Genomic DNA, 25,141 nt, shown 5'->3' with positions numbered 1-25,141 from the left:
CCAGAATGTAAGTCGCCAGCGTGAATCGAAACCACAGAGTTCAATCTTTTGTTAGAGTCCATCCCTCTAAAATGCTGAAATCCAATAAAGTAACCCCCAAAATTTAATTCAAAGAGACCATGCAATCTGCAGTTAATAAACGCTGGCAGGTTTTTTAAATTGAAGATCCAGAAATTATGAAAACTAAGGAACAAAAGAGCGCTCAAATTCATTTCAGGACAGATCTGATCTGGATAGCTTGTGGAAGTTCATTAGTCTTTTAAAGAACACAATATATATTTTGCCTGTACATTGTTGTTTTATAATGAAGTAAAACCCCCAACATAAAATTATTCTGGGTCACATGAAAGTAAAGCACATTTCAGATCACAACTGTATACAGGAAAAACACGATATTAATGCAATAAAGTTCTAAAACGATTAATAGATTTTAAGGTACAGTTTAGAGCATTTTCCACTTAAAAAATCTCAATAAACACAAATAATGAAGCCACCTCACATTATTAGCAATATTTTCTATTACACATTGCAATAAAATATATTTACAGTTAATATAATTCACACGACAGTTTGTCAGATTCAAAAGAAAGAAAACTTGCATAGGGCCACAATCGCCAATCACCTTCAGAAGACGAAAGAGAAAGAGTCTTCAGTGGCTTGCAGTTTTGAACCCTGGGTTGCACAAGAATTGGATTATAAGAACAAGCAAAAGCCCAAATATCCTCCCTCCCTTGAATGGCTAAAACTAGTACATTCCCAGGCAAACTCACCTTGTTCATGCTGCCATCTAGTGGAAGCCTAGGGGAAGACACCCTTTAATATGATGGGTATCGACTAATGTGACATGGACGTGGATTTTTAGAGTATGTTTAAGCAATGTAAGTAAATAACAAGCTTCACAAATGATTAGCCACAAAAAACAGAATAGGGAGTATCCATTAATTGTTCTTAGAAGTATTAAATGCTTGTCCTATTGATTGGTAGCAATGTTGAGCTGTCTTACTGAAATACCCCACCACACCACGCGCTGGTATATGGTTGGGTACATATACCCCATGCTGGTTTAGGGTACAATACAATACAAATGCACGCTTATACAGATCATGTTAATGCAATTCAGATATTTAAATACCCCCAGGTTTAAAATAACAGCAGTAAATTCATCATGAATTCCATTTGAATGCCACAGGAATAACATCTGTATGTCTTGTGCTCTATCTCAGAGTTCTGAAGTAATGCACTGATGTCAAGCAGCAAAGCACACAGGAAACAAGATTGCAGGTGAGCCTGGCTGCTGAAAAACGGTACATTAAGAAAACAGGGGAACTGAAGATGGTAGCATGTAAGAGAGCAAATGTGAGATTGCTGCATAAAAAAAATGCTGAGCAGTGATAGCAAAGCCAGTATCATCAACCACAAAAACATGGAAATAAAGCACCTTTACAATGAGTCTGTGGCTATTATTATCACCCAATCTACCCTGAATAAAAAGACAATTCATACCAGATGACAATCAAAGTTTTCAGACTAACAAACGTGGCCAAAAAGGGTCTTAATTGAACACTTTGTTTCTTTCTCATAGGTCTAGACTGTTAATTGCTAATCAATAATTGAAGAATGCAGTGGTATTTACTGTCAATACAAATACATGTTCCATTATGTTCTGATAAGGCACAGGACTGGCTATTTGAATCCAAATATATTTTAGTGTCGTCCCAAGGCAGAGTCACATTATAAGGCATTCTAGTATATAGCACTGCAGCTTAATACAGCAAATGTAACAGTAGACAATGATATTAGATGCATGTTAGCAGGCGTTTATAAAAGCCCATTCAACAAGGACCACACAGGCTAAAGAAGCAAGCCCATTTCAGTCAACTCTTTGTATTGGCTTGGTGAAACTCGCTAGACAGAAATGTACTCATGGCATCTTCTAGCATCCACTGATTGTCCAAGCAAAGCACTTAAACCTGTTGTCATACTTGTCAGTGCTACATTAGACCTGTCCCTTGTTTTCAACCGTGGGATACAATTCATAAGCATGACCACCGTGAAGACCTTAGAATCAACATGACTGTATCTGATGGGTCTATGCAACAGGTTCTGGAGGTCCATTGCTGTACGACTCTGTAACAAACGTCCTACAAGTCCTGGTAGTAGATTTCTTCAGAGTTGGTTGACTGCTTAAGCATAACCAACAATCAGAACTGAGCAAGCAAAGATGAATAATAAGGTGTTAACTTTTATAACGAAGGGGATGAACGGAGTTCATGTTGTCTACAGTTCGATGTTGTTAAATGGTTGTGGATCTCTCAGCCACTGATTCTGTTGCTCTGTGCTTCAGCATTTTAGACCCCGCCACCACACCGCCCTCCTCTTCTGCGGTCATGATCTGTTCTTCAGAGGTGTGTACTTCCTGGCTCATTTTGAACCCAAGGCTGGGCATCTGGATCTTGAAACCCCCAGAGGATGCGACATCTCTCGTTTGCTGCAACGAATCCCTGCTTCCCTGTGGTGACCCTTCCGACGAGATTTCAAGGACCCCCTTGGACTTGGGGCTGAGGGAGAACTTGGGTAGCCTAAACTTGGGGGACTTCTCTTTGCCTTCTGTTTTTCGCTTGCTGGTGTCCTCTTCGACTCCTTGGACACCCCTGAGAGTGGGCACTCTGTCTGATTCACCGCGAGCAGCTGATGAGTTGCTCTCCTCTGCGTACTCCTCCCTGGATCTGCCTGAGACAAAGCCTATAGAGAGTTTAAGTTTGGAGGAGGACTCTGTGGTTTTCTTGTCTCCCGATTCCAGCAAAGCCATTTCAGTCCTGGCATTGGAAGAAACCAAAGCGCCAGGCTTCTCCTCTTCACCTTTTCCCTTCTTTTTAAAGCTGGGAAAGGTTATTTTGGGAGACTTGAACTTCATCCCTTTGCCTTCGCCATCGGCTCCAGATATCTCCTCTGTTTTGACCAGTTTCATGCTCATTTCAGCATCCCCCTCGGCCTCTTTGGTATATGGAGAAGAGAACTCGATCTTTGGCAGCTTGAGCTTCCCGAATTTGGCTTTGTCTTCCTGGGATCCATTCTGGAATGTGGGATCACTCTCCCCATTGACATGAGGTCCAGATCCCTCGCCTTTCTTTCCGCCCGATCCGTTCAGAGTGACGTCAAAAGAACCAGTTTTCCCTGGAGAGAAGGTTACCTTGGGCATCTTGATTTTGCCTGATTTTGATTTCCCCTCTCCTTCTCCCTCATCCCCGTCAGCTTCTCCATTCACTTCCAGCCCTTTCAACTTGGAGTGAGACTTTCCAAATGTTGGCTTCATTTTAATCTTGGGCATTCTGATTTTAGCCTCAGCAGAATCCACACTCACCTCACCTTCCGAAACACTGGTAGAAGATCCGTTGGTTTTAGGTTTAACAAAAACAAACACAGCTTTTTTGACCTTGGGCATCTTGGGACCTTCATATTCACCATCAATCTTCTTTGATTTAGAAGGCACTTCACTGCCCTTGCCTTTGATTTCAGGTTTTTTAACTTTAATTTTGGTATCTGGTGCTGAAACTTCAATATCTGCTTGAGGTTCAGTGAGTTTGGGCAAATCAAATCCAAACTTTGGAATTTTAACTTTTGACTTCTTATCTGGGTCCAATTCTAGACTGCCTGCTTCCACCTCTTTTATGTTGACTTTTGGTGCTTTGATCTCTACTTTTGGTGCCTTAATGTCAACTTTTGGGTCTTTACCATCAACTTTCACTTTGCCACCTACGCCAACCCCTTTTGGGAGATCTTCAGCATCCCCCATGGCTCCTTGTCCCCCGAATTTCGGAAGTGCTACTTTGGGCATTTTTATCTCAAGACTGGGGCCCTTCATGGCAGCTTCTGAGGTTCCCTCAGCTGGTTGCATCTTCAAATCTACTTCACCTTTCCCCTTTGGCAAACTGAAATCTATATCTACTTTGGGGGCTTCAATGTTTATTGATGGCATCTTTAGTCCACCTTTATGTTTCTCCTCTGGATCCTCTATGTCCACCTCATCTCTGGGTGTGGAAACATCACCTTCAAATTCATCTGAGGAGAGCGAGATCCCTATTTTGGGGAGTTTCACTTTAGGCATCTTCAGCTTGCCTTCTGACCCATCCACATCGAGGTCCCCTTCCACTGCAGGACTCTCGAGGTCAAATGTTTTTGAAGAGATCCCAAACTTGGGCATCTTGATTTTAAAAATGTCTCCTTTCCCTTCACCTTCTGCGGTAATCAGCTCTACAGATGCCTCTTTGTCCTTAGAGTCAGAGAAACCAACAGAGGGCATTGAGATCTTTGGCATTTTCAGCTTTATTCCCTCATCGTCCTCTGGAAGGACAAGCTCAAGCTCACTATCTTGTTCATCTGCTTTGACTTTGGGGGCTGAGATTTCCACACCAGGCATTTTAAAATGATGCTTCTTTGATTTATCTTCTAAGTCTTTACCTTCGGCAATGAATTCACTCTCCCCTTCTCCTCGTTCTTTGGATACTGAAATTCCAATTGAAGGCATCTTAAACTTGGGCATTTTAAGGTGACCTTCTGGGCCTTCTAATTCTGGAGCATCAACTTTCATTTTCCCTTCTGCTTTGGGACCCTTAACTTTGACATCTTTTTTCAAATCTAATTCTGCCTTGGGAAGAGATACATCTACCTCTGCATCAGCATCTGTCCCTTTGGAAGAAGAAAAGCCCACATCTGGTAAAGCAATTTGGGGCATTTTGAACCTGCTGTCCCCTCCTTCAATGGCAACATCGGTTTCCAACTCAGGAACTTCAACCTTGCCCTTGGTCAGGCTGAATTTTGGCATTTTCATTTTAAATCTTCCTCCTGCTCCTTTTACATCAATGTCAGGCTTTTTCAAATCGGCTTCTAATCCAGGATCTACTTCCACTTTTCTTTTCGGCATCCCGATTTTAAACTTTGTACCTTTAACCTTTGGCCCCTTTATTTCCTTGCTAGAAACATCAAGGCTCCCTTCTATTTTTGGAGGCTTAATCTCAATTTTCACTTTCTCTTTCTCAGTCTTTGGAAGACCTGCATCAATCTCACCATGAGCACCTTTGAGCTCTGGACCTGATATTTCTACTTTGGGCATCTTAATTTTTGACAATTTCATTTTAAACTCTCCTTCTGTATCACCATGGGGACCTGTACCTTCAATCTTTGGCCCCTTTATGTGCGGGCCAGCGATCTCAGTCTCATGTTTGGGTTTACCTAAATTGAATTCAAGGTCAAGTTCCGGAGCCTTCACCGTGGGACTAGAGAACTTTGGGAGTCCTATTGATGGCAATTTAACTTTGCCTTCTCCATCAAACCCAGGTTCCTCGCCTTCTGTAAGAGACATGTCTGCTTCTCCTGTTTTGCCCTTCGGTAAGGATATGTCCACTTTTGGCATTTTGATTTTGGGCATCTTCAACTTGCCCTCTCCACCCTCAATGTCATAGTCTGGTGTATCTATAGAAACTTTTGGTTTGGAGATATGAAGCTCTGGTGTTTTGATCTCTGCCCTTTTGGAGATGTCTGGTTTGGTTCCTCTCGTCTCCAGTTCAATGTCCGTTTCCTTGGACCCAGATATGCCAAAAGTGGGCAAGCTTACCTTAGGCATTTTCAACTTGAAATCAGGTCCCTCAATGCCTCTGTCACTTTTAGCCTTGATGTCTGTATCAGACTGTATGTCTGTATCTGCTTTGGCTTTAGGCAAGCTTATATCAAGTTCAATTTTGGGGGCTGAGATGCTAATGGTTGGCATTTTGGGGATCTTCAGATCACCTTCATATCCTTTGATGTCTGCTTCAGAGACATCTACCTCTGCTTTCGGTAACAACACTTCCCCCTCTGGTTGCTTTACAGCTGGCAGGGAAATTTCAAGGGATGGCATTTTGATCTTTCCTTTGCTTTCCAAGTCAGCACCTGCTGCACTAAAATCAATATCGGCATCTTTTGTTCCGAATTTCGGCATTGAAATCTTAGGCATTTTGAGTGTCACATCTGGTGCTTCAAAGCCACCTTTCCCACTAATCGCAGTATCTACTTTGGCTTCAGCTTCTGGCCCTTTGCCTTTCGGTGAAGACATTTTAAATTTAGGGAATTTAATTTTCGGTGTTTTTGCTTTACCCTCTAGACCTTCCAGCTCGACTTCAGGTCTCTTGATTTCCACTTTTCCTTTTTTCAGCTTGGTATCAATCTCTGGGCCGCTGACTGTAATTTCACCTTCTTTCTTGGACATGCCAAAAGAAGGCATTTTCATTCTTGGCATCTTCATCTTCCCTTCTTTCCCTTTTGCCTTCCCATCAACATCGGACTCTATTTTTGGAGGGGTAACTTTAACCTTTGCTTTGGGACCCTCTAGATCAACAGCTCCTGCCTTTACCTTGCCCCCAAATTTGGGAAGGGAGAACTTTGGCATTTTCATGGACACATCCGGGACATCAAAACTCGTTCCTGAGGATGGCCTATCTCCTTCAGCCTTAAGCAGTCCAATCTGCTCCTTGTCATCCCCCTTTGTTTTGGGCAAACCAAAGTCGATGTCCACTTTTGGGGAGGAGATGTCAACAGAGGGAAGTTTCACAGTGGGCAACTTGACTTTTCTGCCTTTCGTCTCTATATCCACATCAGGTCCTGTAACTTCAAACTTCCCTTTGGGAGTCTTGACCTTGACTTCAGGCGCTTTAACATCCCCTTTCAAGGTTGGTCTAGAAACATCTAGCTCACCTTCAAGACCATCTTCTCCAGATTTGCCTTTGGGGAAAGAAATACCAAATTTAGGCATCTTCAGCTTAGGTCCTGTTAGTTTTCCATCTGGACCGTCAACATCAATCTCTGGGGCTTCAATCTCAACCTCACCCGTTCCTTTCCCGAACGTGGGAAGCTTTGGCATTTTAATCTCAATGTCAGGAGCTTTGGCACTTGGTGGCTGACTGCTGATGTCTCCTTCAACAGATGCTTCAGCCTTACCCTTTGGCATTTTAATGTCAAAATGAACATCCGACAGTTTTGGGACAGAAATATCAAATGATGGCATCTTGACAGTCGGGAGTTTTAGCTTAGCATCTGTACCTTCAGCTTCAAAGTCAGGCCCTTTTAATTCAGCTTTGGCTTTTGGAGGTTCTGGGCTACTGAGGTCTATCTTCCCTTTGAGTGCTTTAACATCAATATCGGCTTCTTTGCCTTTGCTAAAAGTAACCCCGAATGAGGGCATTGTTATTCCAGACCCTTTCACTTTGGCATCTCCAATATCTGTTGCTTTGATTTCAGCTTTAGCTTTTGGGGATTTGACCTGTCCTTTCAAGTCAAGATCAACATCGGCTTCACTGTCCTTGATCCCAAATTTCGGTAGAGAAATATGGGGCATTTTCAGGTGGATGTCAGGCCCTTCAAACCTTCCTCCAGCTCCAGAATGCTCAGGAACTTTTCCACCCCCCTCCACATGTGCGTCAGTCTTCGGGATGCCTAAATCAAGTTCTATCTTTGGCATATCAATATCAATAGCTGGCATTTTGACAGATGGCATACTAAGTCTTGCATCTGTCTCATCACCTTCTACTTTGGGCCCTTTCACCTTTATTTTACCTTCTGGCACTGAAACGTCCCCCTCAGGAAATTTAATTTTTGGTAAGGAAAGGTCAATTTTTGGCACAGTTATTTTTCCTCCCTTAAATCCAGAGCCTTCTATGTCCATTCCGTGAATATCCAACTCTGCTTCTGCTGATTTCATTTTTGGTAGGGAAAGGTCAATTTTAGGCATACTTATCTTCATCCCTTTAGCTGAGGGATCTTCAACTTCAATTCCATGGACATCCCATTCTACTTTGGGGGGTTTCATTTTTGGAAGGGAAAGGTCCATTTTCGGCACGGTTATTTTTCCTCCCTTAACATCGACGCCTTCTACTTCCATTCCAGAGATATCCATTTCAGCCGCTGGTGATTTCATTTTTGGTAGGGAAAGGTCAATTTTAGGCATGCTTATCATTGGCCCCTTAGCTGAGGGTCCCTCTATTTCAATATCACCTTTTATTTCTGCTCCAGGTCCAGTTCCTTTACCCTTTGGAAGGCTTAAGTCTAAATCTGGGACAGGCAATGAAATGTCTATGGAAGGCATTTTAGGCAGCTTAATCTTTCCTTCTGCACTATCATCAAGGATCTCGGTTTCAGGTAGAGAACCGTCCCCTTTCATTTTCGGTAAAGAAATTTCAAATGACGGCATCTTCATCTTGGGTCCTTTAACTTTAAGATCAGGAGACTCCACTTCCATTTTCCCTACCTTGACTTCCGTTTTCGGAGCAGACACTTTAGCATCAGTATCATCCGTCACTCCAGAGCCCCCGAATTTCGGAAGTGACACTTTGGGCATTTTTATCTCAACACCGGGGCCCTTCATGCCAGCTTCTGCGGTTCCCTCAGCTGCTGGCATCTTCCATTCTGCTTCCATCTCACCTTTCCCCTTTGGCAAACTGAAATCTATATCTACTTTGGGGGCTGCAATGTTTATTGATGGCATCTTTGGTCCGCCTTTATGTTTCCCCTCTGGACCCTCTATGTCCACCTCACCCCTGGGTGCGGAAACACCACTTTCAAATTCACCTGAGGGGAGAGAAATCCCTATTTTGGGGAGTTTCACTTTAGGCATCTTTAACTTGCCTTCTGGACCGTCCACATCGAGGTCCCCTTCTACTGCAGGACCCTCAAGGTCAGATGTTGAGGAGATCCCAAATTTGGGCATCTTGATTTTAAAACCTTCTCCTTTCACTTTGCCCTCTGGGGCTTCAATGTCTCCTTTGATATCCACCTTGGGACCTTTCACACTCAGTTCTGGCTTTGGGACGTCAGCCTTCCCAGTTGGCAAGTTGATATCTAGTCCCACTTTAGGTAATCTAATTTCGTCTTTGGCCGGCCCTTTGACATTTTCTTCTGGAACTTCTACTTTCCCTGATGGCAACCCAAAATCAAGTTCAAGTTTGGGTGGTTTAAATTTGATTTCTTCTTTGCCTTCCAGCTCTGGTTTAGGTACTGTGATGTCAGCTTTCCCAATTGGCATACCTATATCAAACTCTACTTTGGGGGGTTTAAACTTGGCCTCTGGGGATTTTATATCGACATCAACTTTCGGCAGGCTCACGTCTGCTTTGGCTTTCTTGGTTTTCTGGAAGAAGATCCCAAACTTTGATGACTTTTCTTTGGTCTTGAGTTTAGCTTCTGGAACACCCAGCTCTACTTTGCTTTTTGATCTCTCCGGTGTCTCCCCGCTCACGTCAACTTGAGCCATGGCAGCATCTTTGACTCTCATCCTCGGGAATTTGATCCTTCGCTTCTTCCGCCATGGGATCGCTGCACTGGATTGTGCTTCTAAACCAGTCAGGCTCATGTCACCACCTGTGGCTGCTTTCCCTGTCTTTCTGAGCTTGGAGAATTTAGGAAAAGCAAACTCAACGTCAACTGGACTCAGTTCCAGCTTGGCCGGTGTTCCCTCTACATTAAACTCTGTCTCTGCTGAAAGGGATGTGTCACCACTGAGCTTTACATTGGCCTTGCCCTTCTTTTTCTTTTTCTTCATGGGTGTGATGCTCTTAACACTCTGAAAGTAAACGGGACACCTTTCATTAAACCCTTCAGACTCAACAAAGAATTTGATCATCTTAATCATTTCTCCAAATTAAATTAACTTCTCTGTGAACTGAAATTTAAACCTGCCTGATTCGTACTCAGTTTTACTTCTGTCTTCAATTTCTTGCCAGAAGAATAATAAATTCAATAATGTCGCGTGGGGGCTGTCTCTTATTGTTATCTCAAGCAGTTTGGGCACGAAGACCTCAGAGCCAAGCTGCTCAAACTGTGCTTGAATAAGAGACACCCTACAACTTATTAGAAATCACTAAAATGAAGACTGTACCCATGAAAGTCTGTTAAACACAAAAATATTTGTATTTTATCTATTTTTTGATTTGTCAACACGATTCACAGTATACAGTATTTAGAATGGAAAGTGCATTTACCAGTTTAGGCAGCTTGGCTTTGGGTCCCTTAATGTCTTTGCTTGGGGACATGCTGATGTTGGCTCCAGGGACAGTGCGCTTCAGTAAGTAGGACACCTTGTAGTTTTCAGCACACTGTAGGATCTTCAGAGCGTCTTCGTACTTCACATTCTCGAAGTAGACTCTGGCGCTGAGCAGCTGATCTCCTGCAAGAACCCAAAAATGAAAAGCAGGCAGTCAGGGAAATGAGGTTAGAGACCAACGATCAACCTCAAGAAAAGGCTTGTGCTTTTTATCCGTTCACTGGCTGTATAATTGTGCCGATGTGTGTGTACACAGGACTATTGAAGGGAACATCTATAGAATATCATCTACAGCTCTGGCCAAAAGTTTTCTATCACCCTATAGAATTAACAAATGCTGCTTCATAAAGTCGACTGAAACCTGCTGAATAGATGTCACGTTAACATAATGAATTGCACACCGCATTGTAGTTTCTCCTATACTTAAATAAATGACAAAAATAGAAAAATTTCACATTTCAAAATCTAACATGAAAAACTGTACAACTACTACAGCTTTTGGTAGACTTTTTTCAATACCATTTTAATTATGTCTCAATCATAAAATTATATGTGATGCTAAACTTTTGGCCATAGCTGTCCAAGGTTTTGAGATGTGTACATCTTACAATAGCGGAACGATCATGGTGTTGCGTAGCATAACAACTTAATTCGTAATATGCATTTCGCCTTAGGGTTTATGCAAGCCAATATGATGTGCTTCTGGTCGAGAATAAAAGAAAGGGCCATGAGTAAAAGAGTAGTAACTGTACAGTGTCTATCCAAGTAGAATCCCATGCCCCTATTCACACGATGATACTGTACAATGCTTTTCCAGATAGTTACTGCCACCACCTTAGTCTACAGAGAACATTTGTTTTTCTTCTAATAATCTGAGTGCTTTCTGTGATGGACAGAATGTTCATTTCAAAGGAAATACCAGACTCTTTCAACCACTTCAAAAGTTTCAGTAACAAAGCCTGACGGCACAGCATGTGTTAAATGGGGTTCTACCCGGAAATGTGTTCTGAAAAGCAGGAATCTAATTGAACATGAACTCTGCACCACACAATGATAAGGAAAAAATGGCCCTGAAGCACAGGATGGAAATGGACTTATTCAATTAGCATGGTTTAGCGTGAACTCCTAACAGCTAAAAAAATAATAATAATGGACCTGCACCTTTAAATGTCGTATTAATGCCACAGGTTATTATTATGTGTGTACTATCTATAATGTTTCATGTATGTTAATAAAAAATATGCTGACAAAGAAATTTGGATAAATGCTTAATCTCTTGTGGGCTTGTCTAAAGCTGTCGGACCAGCACATCGCTCTCAGATAACACTGAATTCCCCACTGTGCTTTCCAATGGCTGTCTATGGGCTTTCAGTTCAATAACACTCTCCTGCACCCAATGCTGTCTCTCACTGTCCTATTATAAACTGTTTTTCTGTCTCTTCCCATGCTGCCCTGGGCTTACAAGATTAGCAGGCAAACTTCCAATGGAATGCAATACAACAAAGGCTGAATTCAGTTTGTCGCAATTAACTGGCGGGAGCCACACTGAAGGCAATTACATTTTTTTGGTCGTTTCTGTTCACTTTACGCTAAAAATGTCCACATATGATCCTTAAAAAAATAGTATTTATATTTAGCTATCAATGCTATAGCACACATAATATGAAATCGCATAGCAAATCTATGACATTTGTTATATGATTACTATAGTGTTTCCATAAAGCACAAACATGGACTGGAGATAAGGGGAAATATAGCAAATAGGGTCTAAATAGTATGTGTAAGGGTTATTATACTATATATAAAGTATATTATACTGTTGTCATGGATATGTACTGTTACTATAAGGACTTAGTGCTAAAATAGGTCATGTGATGATGGTTTAACGAATCACAAGGCAGCTTTTAAAACCATGATTATTTAATAAACCAAAATACTACACAGTCCTTAATAACCTCTAGTAGAACCATACAGACATAGCTGACTGGATTCTCCACTTCTAAAAGTTGTGTGGCTCCTACATTGAACTCAAACATCCCAGTATTAGGGAACGTGAAACTAAATGTTTTTTGATGATCTCTCACAGAAGTCATTGTTGTGGAGTTTGGAGTTTCCACCCTGGCGTGTACACATTTGTTTTTAGTATCTGCATGTTAAATCCTCTGGGAACGTTTTCAGCAAAACGTTTGCAAGGCTAATCAGTCCTTTCCTGTTGCAAAAACGTTACTGGACAATCACATTCCTGACTAATTTGTGTGACAATGAAAGGGAAGTGCTGTCTAATCAAAGGGCCGGCAGCTAGCTGGGTGGTCGTAAGAGATCCAATAGCCAAGCCGAGGTTCTGCCTGGGAGCTCCTTTAACCTCAGATCGAATCACAAAAACATCAAGCCTATTTTAGGTGCTTCCAACGACCAGATCAAATCGTCAATCTAATATCTAGTATCTTATGTGTCTTTGGAAAAACAGCACGTCCAATGATCTGCAAGGAAAGGATTTATATCTTACATCCACTACATTCTCCTCCTCCTCCCCAGCCTTCATCTGCTTTTTTTAGGTTTTGCTAACGGGGGAGGGCAGCTATCCTGCCCCCCTGTCCATGGCTTCCCTATAGTAAGCCTCTCGAAGGGCAAGGCCAAAGGCCAAAGAATGTAGTAGCGTTGTCTACAGCTATGACCAACAGTTTTGCAGCACTCTATAGAATTCTATCTAACTTTGCTTCATAGAGTTGAATGCAATCTGCTGAACAGAATTACGTTAACATATTGTATTACATGCCTCTTTGTAGTTTTCCGTATGACAAAATGGCAAACTGACAAAACTTTGTGATGTTTAAAAATCCAGCATTAGCTACCGTACTACTATTATGGCTTCCAGTATCATTTCTTTGATTACGTGATGTTAAATAAAAGATCTAAATTATGTTCATATAGTTTCGTGTGTCTCGATCTTAAATGTTGGCCATAGGCGTTGTCTGTTTTAATGTATCGCATGGGTTTTCTGACTGAACTGTTCCATTCTGTAAGCAGTTACCTTCTCTGAGGCTCAGGGCTTTGGCGGCCGGTGAGTCTTTGAGCACGTCCTTCACGAAGATCCCCTTGTTGCCTCCTCCAGATACGCTGAAACCAGTGGCTCCCGTCTCGGGCTCCGTCTCCACCACCACTTCCACCAGCTCGGACAGCTTCCCCTCCTCCTTCTGCTGGACACACAAGCAGGCACAAGTTAACACATATACTGCAGGATTGGGGTTCTCAAACTGGGGGGGGGGGGGGGGGGGGTCTAGAGCCCGGAGGGGGCCGCAAGGTGGTTTCTGGGGGGCCGTAGCACATAAAAAAGGACATAGCAATTAGCTATACTGGAGCACTATTCTTATTAAACGATACATTATAAAAAAAATAGCATGAGGTGGCGTTTAACATGCTAAGGTGGCATGGTCTTTGAAACATAAGGCCACATTGGTAATGCTTTTTCTTTCCTCACCTGTGTTACGTTGATCTCCGCTGGCGTGTCCATGCTTCTCGGTGATGTTTGTTTTCGAAGGCTTTTTTTCAGATTTAAGACCTGCTTCAACTCTGAATGGAGTTTCTCCTTCTGGACCTGGAGGTTATTGAAGGCAGGATATTATTAACATGCATGCCAGTAACATGCATACTACCTGGACAAACTAGGACTAGCAAACTAGGACTAGACAACTAAGGTCTGTATCAGGGATCTCCAGCCCTGGTCTGGAGAGCCCCGATCCTGCTGAAGACTGTAGCTCTCCAGGACCAGGTTTAGAGACCCCTGGTCTGTACGTTAAGTTTCAGGGGGTTTTGGTTTTTCATTTTGTAACATTTACATTATTTTTATTTATTTTTTTAAATTAAAGAACGGAGGAAACGCTTTGAAAATATGGGCCTATACGTCAACATGCAAATCTAGCTATCTGTATATCTATATCCCATATCTGTATACCTAATTGGTGCTAATTGGGAACCGCCCCATTCTCACATGTATTTGGCAGGGATAGGAATTAACCCCATCCCTGCCAACCACCACCAAAACACACACCACTATTTACAGGCAGTGCTCTGCCCTGCCACACTATCTCTCTCTCTCTCTCTCTCTCTCTCTCATATATATATATATATATATATATATATATATATATATATATATATATATATATATATATATATATGCAATATATATACAAATGCAAACATTATATCTATAGTACATAATACTAAAAAAAACAAAATTAATGAAATGACAAACGTTTGAAGAAAAACATTGAAAAAGACTTCTCGTTGAAACTTTGTCATTGACTCAGTTTTTTGTTTGTTTTAATATTTATAAATCTAGCACTAAATTGAGTGATTTTTGGACTATATATATATATATATATATATATATATATATATATATATATATATATATATATATATATATATCTACACACACACACACACACACACACACACACATATATACATCTGCGTTACACAAAAAATGTATCAACGTTTGTAACAGTACAAACTTCTGCCTTATGAGCCTGTCCATCACAGGACTGAATAATTTGTTATGCCAACCAAATCCCTCAAATCAAACCCATTTTTTGTGATACATAAAAGCTGCATCTCCCTGCTGCACGTCCTCACCACTCTCTCTGGACTCTCTGGTTCCTCTCGAGTGACGGGTGCAGGGCTCCCTGAGTGGGCAACTCGCTCTGTATCCTTTACCTCACCAGCCTGCGAAGACAGACAGGGCACTTCAGCGACAAGGAAACGGGAAAAACAGGGAATACATGGGGAGAAAGGGAAAAACAGGGAAAAAGAGGGAAAGCGGGGAAAAACAAATCAGCTTTCCTAAGGCAAATCTGGAGTCTAAGTTACACCAAAGGGAAGTGTTGTTAGAAAAATCCAACAGTCTGCTTTCTAGGAAAAAAAACACTTTGAAGTCTAGTTGACAAACCCCAAGTCCGTTACAGAAAAATACTTACCTATGAATGCAGGCCTCACACGTGATCAACATAATTTCTTACAAAAGCAATGTGGAATAAATACAGGTAATTAAATCCACATGAATTAACAGGGTCTGAATTTAAAATGAATTACTTCAGAACTCAGAGATATACTGTGTACATATAAGTGTTCCTGTGGGATTCAACTGGAATTCATTATGAACTTGCAGCCTTAAAAGTGTGACCAAAACAGCACTTAGAAGAGCAAGAGGAACAGCAGCATCTTGATTGGTCTGTAAACTTGAAGCACACCCTGTGTAAACTGGTCCTCTAGTCAGTGCCTTCATCAGAGCACTTAAAAGGTTCTTAGTCCCCACTTGAGTTTCTCATGGCGTAAAACTCCTGTGGAAATCCGAAGAGGAAATAGGAGACTGTCTGGCAACAACTCACCAAAGATTCCCGGCCCTTGATAAAAACATGACTTTCCTTCGATTCTCTGTCACCGCCTGCAGGAAGAACAAGGAGGAATCATATAAATAACAAAAGAAAAAATAATAATTCTTAGAAAAACAACCAGGGAAAGAGGCGAGAGGCGAGACTGGTCATGTGACCTCTGTCGACGGCAGAAAGGAAGGAAGGAAGGAAAAGTTAAGTTAATACCATGCAAAGGGTAAAATCTTAAGTTTTGTATTTCTACAAATCTCTATTTACAAGCCCCTCAATGATCTGAATTAGAGGATCTGTCTGGATCACATTTGCGTTTGCATAAAGAATGCTAAAGGTGGTGAAATCTCTCTGTCATTCACTGCCACTGGGGTTCCAGGACATTACACAGATTCCATAAACAAATGACATAAAGCCTCCCATTGACAACTCGGCACAGCCCGCTGCATAACTGATTCTACTGAAACCAGACTCTGAGCTGAAGCAGCCACTAACTGTTTGCTTTTTAAAATCCTGGACCTGAATCAATGTTGGGGTCAGTTCCTATTTTTCAATTACATTTCCAATTTTTAAAATACATTCCCCAATTCCAATTCCTTTGAAGGAATTTGAATTGATAGTTTTAGTTGGGATTGCTCAACTGCTAATTGCAATAGTGATCAATGATGTGTTTGAATTGATTTAAAAGGAATTGGAACTTAGAATTCATTTTAAAAAGGTGTTGGAAATTAGAATGGATTGATTAGGAATTGGAACTTAAAATTGATTGAAAAAGAATTGGAATTGATTTTAAAAAGGAATTGAAAGTAAAAAACAAGAATTTTACCCAACCGACCCTAATAAAAAAAAGTAGACATCCCATAATAGCTATAATCACAGGATCCAGCAAGTGTATAAAAACTATTCTCTCTCTCTCTCTCTCTGTTTTGCAGTCCTGGTTCTGAAGGAATTAGGTGAGCAGCTCTCTGTTGTGAATTGAGGCCGTTCCTTAGTATAGCTGAACCACAGTCCTGGCACGGGCCGTTCCCACATCTGCATGTTTAGGAGCTCCGAGGGAGGAATCCCAATTGGAAGAGTCACTACACCAACCGAAGCAATGATCTGCATGGAAAGGGACCTCTGGTTCACTTATACAGAGAGCCACAAGCCTCCTCCAAAAGCTAGTATAGTTTGAAACAAATTGACTGTTGCAATTAAATACAACATGTTCACCAGCTTTTTATTGCAAAGCAATTTTTGAACAATTTTCTCCATTCACAAAAAAGCGTCTTCAAATGTTTGCCCTCTTAAGATGAGGGAACACAAAACATGGAATAAACTGAAGTTGCTGCCGTTTCTTTATTATTTGGTACTTTTTTCTAAACTTCTTCCACGTGTGTAATTATCCATCCCAGAATTAGAAAGCTCAAATTAGCAGTCTCTCACATTCCTTGGCAACTCTAAGCCACTGTACTCCCAATCTGCTTGCATTTTCTGAAACTTGCAAATCACAGGGGACACTACCTGCCTGATCCCTGTGAGGAGGGGTACGGTAAAAAAAAAAAAAAAATAGCATGCTAAAAGATCACTGAAGTAATGTATCAATCACACATTTTCATACCGACACACTTACTGACAGATAGATTTTGGAATTTATAAGGGGTGCTTACACAGCACAAGTGACTAGTAAGCCTATGCATTATAGTTATTTATTTATTTATTTATAAATGTCAGCTTCCACATGCTTATCGCGGTTTCTCCCAAACAATAACCCACTGTCCTGCTCTCGGAAAACTGCAAGAAATGTTCTAGCCATAATTTCTGTTATTGTCGTGAATTCTGAAACATTTGCACAAATACCAAATAATAATAAAACGTTAGTATAGTCCGACACTCCGTTCCCACGCCACAGCGTTAACCAAGCTGCTTGCTAAATGTCAGCGGTCGGTGTTTTCAACCCCCTTCTTCATAGGAAAACAATAACTTGCAAAGCCCTCTCTGGCATTGCAAACATTCCTGGAAAGGTCTACAATTCCGCAGGCTTCCTTAAAATATTCCGTAGGCAGCAGTTGCACTGTACTGTATCCAGGACAAGAAAGAAGATTAACCCGCCAGATCATCAAGACCCTCTTCGAATGAGTGGAAATCAACGTCTCCCTTTGTTATTAACATTATCACCATTCTCCTTGCAAGTTTGGGAAGAAGAAGAGGCTGTTCGGTCCTTCAACCCTTATAAAGGTTTACCACAGTACTTGTGTATGCTCTTTCCATGGTTATACAATACATTTACCATAGTTTACGCTGACTTGTCATGTCTATTCTTATGCTTTACCGCCCCTTTACAATGCTTACCTATGCATTACCATGCTTTCCCTATGGAAAACTTTTATAAGAGTTAGTGTATCTTTTTTTTGAATGCCTTATCAATTATGTCTAAACTGCACAGTGCAGGATAATTTGTTTTATAAAACAACTTATTCTGTAAGTATTATACCCGGGCTGTGTTGTTGCCAGTGCTGTTACCAGCTGTCCTGCATACTGCCCTGGTTTGGGAAGGTCTTGTATCCTCTGCAGTGGCATCCTGGTGGCTTGACAGCTCCAGTCTGCCACAAGGGATAATGTAAAGGAAACAGTGCCTGTGTCCTACTCTGTTTGCCTGAGAGTTTTAAAGTCACAGTGAGCAACATCTGTTTGTCTCCCTTTGGAGTCTGTTTCCTTACGATATCCTCAAACCTCCCCTCTGGCATCTCCTGTTAACACATTCTGTTGCAGATCACCTTTGTTTGAGTTTTGTCTGTGGTTCTGGAACCAGGGCGTCTCAGAACGCTGGGTCTCGGTAACTGGGCAGACCTGTGGCAAATGCATTTCATTTTGAATGGAAAGTATAGGGGTAGAGAAGAAGATTCTGAAAAGGACCTTGGTATAGTGTCATGCATCTACCCCTTTTACAGCAGTGGGTTTCACCAAATCACTTATTTTTAGGGGTGACCCCAGGGAAACAACTGATCCCCCAATGCTAAATGAGTCTCCCCACAGAAAAGTGCAAAAATCCCATTACAGATCCAATTCCTGCAATGCCCTAGATGAGTATGACCCTAGCAGATCTACTAGCAAACTGCAGCATTGCCAGGAATTTAAACACAACCCCAGCGTCATCAGCAATGCTTTAGCAATGGTCCTCAGCATTGATAGGGCACTAATGCAGGGTGCTTCGATGATACCATTGTGAATTGGTTCTTCATACAATTGCGATGCCATTGGTGTGTCATGATAAGAAAATGTTACCACTGCTGTAGTCCTCTACCAGCCCCCTACCATTGCCCCTTAGCCTAGAACACTGAAAAGCTACTGCTGCAAATCAGAGTGTATACCATCTCATTAGATAGGAGGATTGTCTTTGGTTTGTGGGGCTTGCGATTCAGAAGTTGGAGACTATGAAGCTGCACTACAGATAGGGTCCAGTTCAGTAACAATAATTAAGAGACTCTTTCCCCTTCTGTGCAAAGTGTTCAACAGCTGCAGACGGTCAGGCTGGCTGGCTGAGAGAATCCACCGTTCCACAAGCTGGAACAAATGAAACGGCAGTGTACTCCTGAAACGCACGCTACTGTACACTTGCCGTTCAAACAGTTGCAAGCAGGGTTTGGGTCAATTCCTGATTTTCAATTCCAATTCTATTTCCAGCACTTTTTTAAAATCTATTTCCAATTCCCCATTCCCTTTTAATCAATTCCAACGCGCCGTTGATCAACATTGTAATGAACAGTATTCTGTTAAAATGAGCTGCTCACACTGGCAACACATGACTTAAAATAAAGTCACTCTCTGCTCGTGAATTAAATTGGCTTCAAATAAAAGCAGACAAACAATGACAGCAATTAGTCTCTAAAATACATGTTCCAATTCTTCTTATTATTGATAAACACAGACGTCTTCACCAGAATAGCGGTACACACCACCTGACAAAAATCAACAAATCGAAATGAAGGGCAGATTTCAAATGATATTGATTTACGAGGATGCAGGAAAAAATGTATTCAAATTCAAGACAATGCTGCAACAATAAAAAGATAACTGTTGCATTATAACTGAAAAACATCTGCCTTATAATGAAGGTTTGGGTTAAACCAATACAAAAATGGACATGTCTGCTTGACTACCTATAAGTTCACCTTTTGATTTGAAGGCCTGGTTGAATTAAATCAAACTTAGAGCCACGCTGTGCCCACTAATTTGTACATAATTCTACTCTCTTGAGAAAACAAGTTATTGACAGACGAGAGCATACTGTAATATTGTAATGTGCAGGAGATTGCAACTCCAAAGATGCTGGAATCACGGTGCATTCTGATTGGTCATCCCAATAAGCTGCCGGCCTCCGATTGGCTGAACGGATAATTAAAATAGTGGGTAGTTCATGGTATTTGGCTCCCCCTCACCTATCCGCAGGCTAGAAGGCCAGAATCCACGACAGAAGAGCCTTGAGGTGGGTGTTTTACAGTGTGATCAGTTCTATCTATAGCTCATCACCAGGCCTTTGCATTCTATCTTCGCAATGTTCAGCAAGTTCCTATTTTAGAGATTAGGGCCCTCCTCTCTCCAGTCTGTTGCCAACTTGTTCAAATGTTTCCCTGACAACACTCCAACGCAGAGACACTCACACACAGACAGACAATCGCAAACGTCTCAACTAAAAGTCTTCATTAATGGCGCTGAGAAAGGTGTTTGTCATTTTTTTTTCTTTTTAAAAATGAGTTACTATCGTGTTTTTAATCGTTACGGATGAAATCCATCACACTTTCAAAGTGCCTTGTTGCACTTAGTCTATGTACTACAGAATGCTTCAAAGACACAAGGAAGTCATGCCACAATTGAGCGATCAGGACACAGCAGCTATCTTGACTAATCATCACCACTCTGCCTTTTTCAGCTCCAGTTCTGAGATCTGCATGATTCAAGACATTGCATTCCCCGATCTGGCCCTCTCTGAGGTACATTCCTGTATCCTCGCTAGAGTAAACAGCATTTTAGCCATCACTAAAGTATGCTGCACAGACAGACACACTCAGATTTGCTTTGCTGCAGTGCAAAGTTTGCGAAATGCACAAAACTAGGAATCAGACAAATAATCCCACTTTTTTCTTCATGAACCGTAATAAACAAAAGAAAAATCTAATTTGAGTTTGTGAAAAATAGACAGAAGCCCATAACAATTTTCAGAAGGCTATCTTTCAGGATTCATTTCCCCAATGTATGGTCAGGTAAAACAACAACATAAATTTAGCTTACATTGCTATGATCCACCGCCACGTGTTGAGAACACTAGCGGGACTGCTTACAGCACGTTCCTTCCATATGTCTGCTTAAAATGGACTCTAGTTGACTGAAGTTATCAACCATGAGACTCGTGTACATTCACAGTTCAAAATTCAAAACGCATTCAAGTCAGCATTACTTTCATCTTTTGTGATTTGAACAGGATTCCAAATAAATGCCAAAGGGATTCTTTTAACTTAAGCAAAATGAGCAAGTTAATGCACTACAGTACAAAGGACTGATCAACTTTGAGCTACTGACAAAGAATACACTAAATAAATCTACTTGCTTTGGTCATTTTGATTCTACAAATCTAAAGGATTCAGGAGGAATGCAGAAATAATGTATTAGGAATGCAACAAGGAATGTGTGTAGGCTTTAGCTTCACAGCACACAAGAAACTAACAAGCTCCACACCACAGGGTATCAGATATAGCCAGCGCCAAAACGAACACACAAACAAAAATACATTCTCCCATTGTTTGCACACTACTAGTTTTAGCTAAGCAGACATTTGAACCTGTTTGCAGCTAAATAAATATATATTCAAATGTTTTGATGCATATATATTTTCCCCTATGAAAACCAACGATCAACACAGAATAAAGCTATATATTATCACTGCATGCAACCTTTGGTCAACTGTTTTAGGGAGTTTATGAATTAGTTTATTCTCCTTCACTAACCTACATTAATGTTTAGAAACATACTTCATAAAACATTCTTAAAGCTGTGTGAATTATGCTTGTGATGTGCTAAATATAAACATCACTGTAGAGGGGTGTAGAAGTTCAGTTCGACCATTTGCACTTCAAGCATCGGGAAAAGACACTATCACATCTATCTGATGGAAATATGCTGAACTATTCCACTCTCCCTCCATAGAGCCCCATTCATTTGTACAGAGAGCTAACAGCAGGCAGAGAAGCACACAATGCCCATGTAGTCTGTGGACAGCATAGCCTTGTAAACAAACTGCCTGTTCCACACTGGCTTGGAATTCTAACCACTGCAACAAGCTACATCAAAAGCAATGAGGGGGTCACATGGCTTGCACAGCAGCTGTTCGCAAAGTTTAAATGTAAAAGGTCCAAAGGCTATGAAGACCTGCAAGACTATATAAGACCCCACTGCAACATTGCATGTGCTAATGACATGGTGCTTTAGCGGCATATGGAAATGTTACAATTGCCATTTGATAATGCATAACTCATTATTAATTCCACATGTATTTCAAATAATATGAACCGGCCGTCTTATTATTATTATTATTATTTATACTTTGTGTACCATCATACAATAGAAATTCACAAAATTACCAATGCATTATTTTGGGTCAGTCCCCTTTGTTAAATACCTCTGGCGGGCCGGTGTTGATATGGAGTTTGTCATAGGGAGGGCGCTTCCTCTTGTATGTCGTTTTATATATAAAACGCTATTTCCCCACTAGAATTACATTGAAAGACAACCTCATTAGACTCTAATATTATTCAGCTTTAAATAGAATCTACATTTAGAACAGCCTTTCAAATATTATACTTCAAAACAGCATTCTAAGCCCCCTCCTTTGGAGTGGAGCCACAGTGGAGCCAATTTATATATATATATATATATATATATATATATATATATATATACACACACACACACACAAAGTTATATATTAATTAATAAATGACAGAACTTAGGAATGTGCAAAATAACAATGTAGCAAAATAAGTGAATGCTGTCCTTTATCACCTAAAGAGTCAGATATATTATTTTATACACACACTTATCACTGCAGTACTGGCAATAGCAGCCTTCAAAGAGACCCCTGTAAAGAGATGGAATCAATGCACCACTGTGGTCAACTTTGACAAACCAAATCCAAGGTTCTGAGAAATCCTAACAAGTTTGTGCATGAGATCAGCGAGGCTCTTACCCAAATTCCAGTGTTGTGTTTTGCCCCTGAAGAATGCTGCCTGTTTTATTAAAGCTTACCCTCCGTGTGTTGGTTTAAGATCAGCTCTCAGGACGGTAGCTGCAGTGTCCCTAGCCCAGTGAAGCCTGCTGCTTTCCCCTCTCCCGTCTACCAAATCTAAGGAGTGCTGGAAAGGAAACTATGAGAAACTAGACTTCAGTGCAGGCAAGGGGAGGGGAGCGGAGTCCTATTGGTCACTGCCCACTCTGAAAACAGGGGACTCTGGGAGTTTGTTGGTGACTGTGTGTGTGATTTAACTGTACTGTACCTGCTACTGGTGTTGCATTAGGCTTTTTACCCCACTTTCAGGTGTTATTAATGCCTTTAAAGAAATTTGTTTCTAATTAACACTTCTCACAATCCCCTGGTAGGCGAGAAAGAGGGTATGAATGCATGCCTTATACATGCAATCAACATCACGTGCCACTAAGAAACATGGAATGAATACAGGCAATTCAATTCACACGAATTAACAGTAAACTTTCAGATCTGTCAGTATATTTTATTTTAAACACCAGATGTCTAGACAGTGGATTTCTTTTTAATTAGCTCATGTTGCTATTATGATGTACTATCAGGATACAAAAGCTTAGATTTAGCTCTGGCAAGGGGAGCTTTGGCACTGCGTAGGCTTGGCAGGGAGAGGGGATCGCAATACAGGGTCGCACTTCACTCATCAGCACAATTCAGTGAGCCAAGGACATCAGGAATTACTGCCACTGTGTTGCTGTTTTAAAATACATTAAAAAAAATATAGGCGACACCAATTTTGACTTATCTAGCATTAGCTGGAGCTGTCCCAACACACTTCACATAAACAAAAACCACTAACTAAAGACAAAAATTCAATTTCTAATCCCAATTCCCTTTCAATCAATTCAAATTCCTATTCCAAATCACTTTACAACAAAGGCTTTATTGAGCAAACAAATACTGCTCACAACTTAATGAACCGGTCAGGTAACCTGATCAAGCCTGCGGCATATACCTTAGCAAGGACTGTGCCCTGAAAGGGAATAGGAAATTGTAGAAAAGGGAACTGGGATTGGAATACTGTGCCAAAACTAAAATTAAAAGAAATAAAAAGACAAAGTATCTGTACCCTTTAAAAACCTATTGCTGTCCAGACAACATTGGCACAGTCTAGTTCACGGATGTACAAACACTGTGTGACAGATACAAGAATTTACACAACATACTCGATTATAAACTAAATAAACCTCACGACTTGGTGCCGGACTGCACCGAGATTGATTTTAGGCAGACAAGACTAGATTGCTATTGTGTTTTATTTCTGTACAAAACAGGTGCCAATGTCTTGCTTAGTTATTACATTTCCTCAAGGCTTTGACCTCAACCAATCACGGGCCATGTTCACTCGCAGCGATGTGATGCATGTCATATATATAAATAATTTGTATTACATTTTTAAATAACATGCATGCAATTTTATAATACAAACATATTCTCAAATATAACTTTACCATTGATACATGTATAAATCTAAACCAACAAGCCATACCTTTAGTGATAGTTATTACATAATAGAAATAGTATGATAAACGGTACATTTTTTAAAAGTTGTTCTAGTAAGCCAACAGTAATATATCATGTCTATTTTTGTAATTCGTTTAGAAATGGGACAACAAAGAACTGTCCTTTGTCTGTTTGGTAGAGTCTCTCCAGCTGTAATGCATACAGCATCGGAAGTTTCTATTCTGTGAAAGTTGGATGTGCCTCGCCTTTCCAATATTTCCTGACTACCTTTCTTAGTATCATAAGAACAATAGCTTAGGATAAGATCAACATAACGAGATGCTCGCCTTGAGGGCTTATCGACCTTCACTTCGTAAACAGACACGAAGACAAGGGTGGGGAAAAGGTTTCTCACAACACAAACAGCTCGCCAAGAATAGAAACATCTACACAAAACAAAAGGAAGTGCTCTGGAGCAGATAACAAATGGTACGCAGGATCTGCTATCTGCATAAACAGGACATCCATCACTGCAAAGGTTCACATTAGTATCTGGCTTTGGAAGGAGACAGCTGTTTTTCACCCCCATCAGTTCTGAGCTCGTAACTTGTATCCTGATTTCGGTGGAGCCTTTTACAGTATGGATTGAATCAACCTAGGGTTATCATACAACTTCACGTATGCTAGGACTGTTCGAGCTTTTCAACTCACACCCCAATGCATTCTGGAAAGTGTAGTTCTGATGCAACAGGTACCCGAGACCGGCAAAACGTACCAAAATGCATGGAGAGGCAAGTTGAAAAGCCTCAATTGTCCAGGTTTACATGCAATCGTATGGTAACCCTACATCAAGCACCTATATGTGTTAATTCCCTTACCCCACCCTACAGATGAGGTGGGGAAGCATATTAGTGTTGCACTGAAGCTACGTGCACCGATACCTGTGCAACCCCAATG

General features: G+C 41.0%; 1 protein-coding gene across 6 annotated transcripts; it reads right to left on the bottom strand.

Annotated features, from left to right (window-relative positions):
• Window positions 1–1,686: 1,686 nt before the first annotated feature.
• Window positions 1,687–22,838, bottom strand: LOC121304963 (neuroblast differentiation-associated protein AHNAK-like). Of its 6 annotated transcripts, none has more exons than XM_041236420.1 (8): window positions 22,729–22,838; window positions 22,103–22,191; window positions 15,457–15,512; window positions 14,705–14,814; window positions 13,545–13,661; window positions 13,098–13,263; window positions 10,005–10,189; window positions 1,687–9,586 (listed from the first exon to the last, which is right to left on the bottom strand). In XM_041236420.1, the coding sequence occupies exons 5-8, from the start codon at window positions 13,575–13,577 to the stop codon at window positions 2,294–2,296; spliced, it is 7,677 nt and encodes a 2,558-aa protein (XP_041092354.1). In that variant the 5' UTR covers window positions 13,578–13,661; window positions 14,705–14,814; window positions 15,457–15,512; window positions 22,103–22,191; window positions 22,729–22,838; the 3' UTR covers window positions 1,687–2,293. The 6 variants fall into 6 exon arrangements, with proteins under 6 accessions (XP_041092354.1, XP_041092351.1, XP_041092352.1 ...); XM_041236417.1 differs by having other exon boundaries at window positions 14,705–14,794; XM_041236418.1 differs by lacking the exon at window positions 22,103–22,191.
• Window positions 22,839–25,141: the final 2,303 nt, after the last annotated feature.

Source organism: Polyodon spathula, chromosome 40 (genome assembly GCF_017654505.1).
Source record: "Polyodon spathula isolate WHYD16114869_AA chromosome 40, ASM1765450v1, whole genome shotgun sequence".
Classification (NCBI taxonomy): Eukaryota; Metazoa; Chordata; class Actinopteri; order Acipenseriformes; family Polyodontidae; genus Polyodon; species Polyodon spathula.
This window is presented reverse-complemented; position numbering and strand designations above follow the sequence as displayed.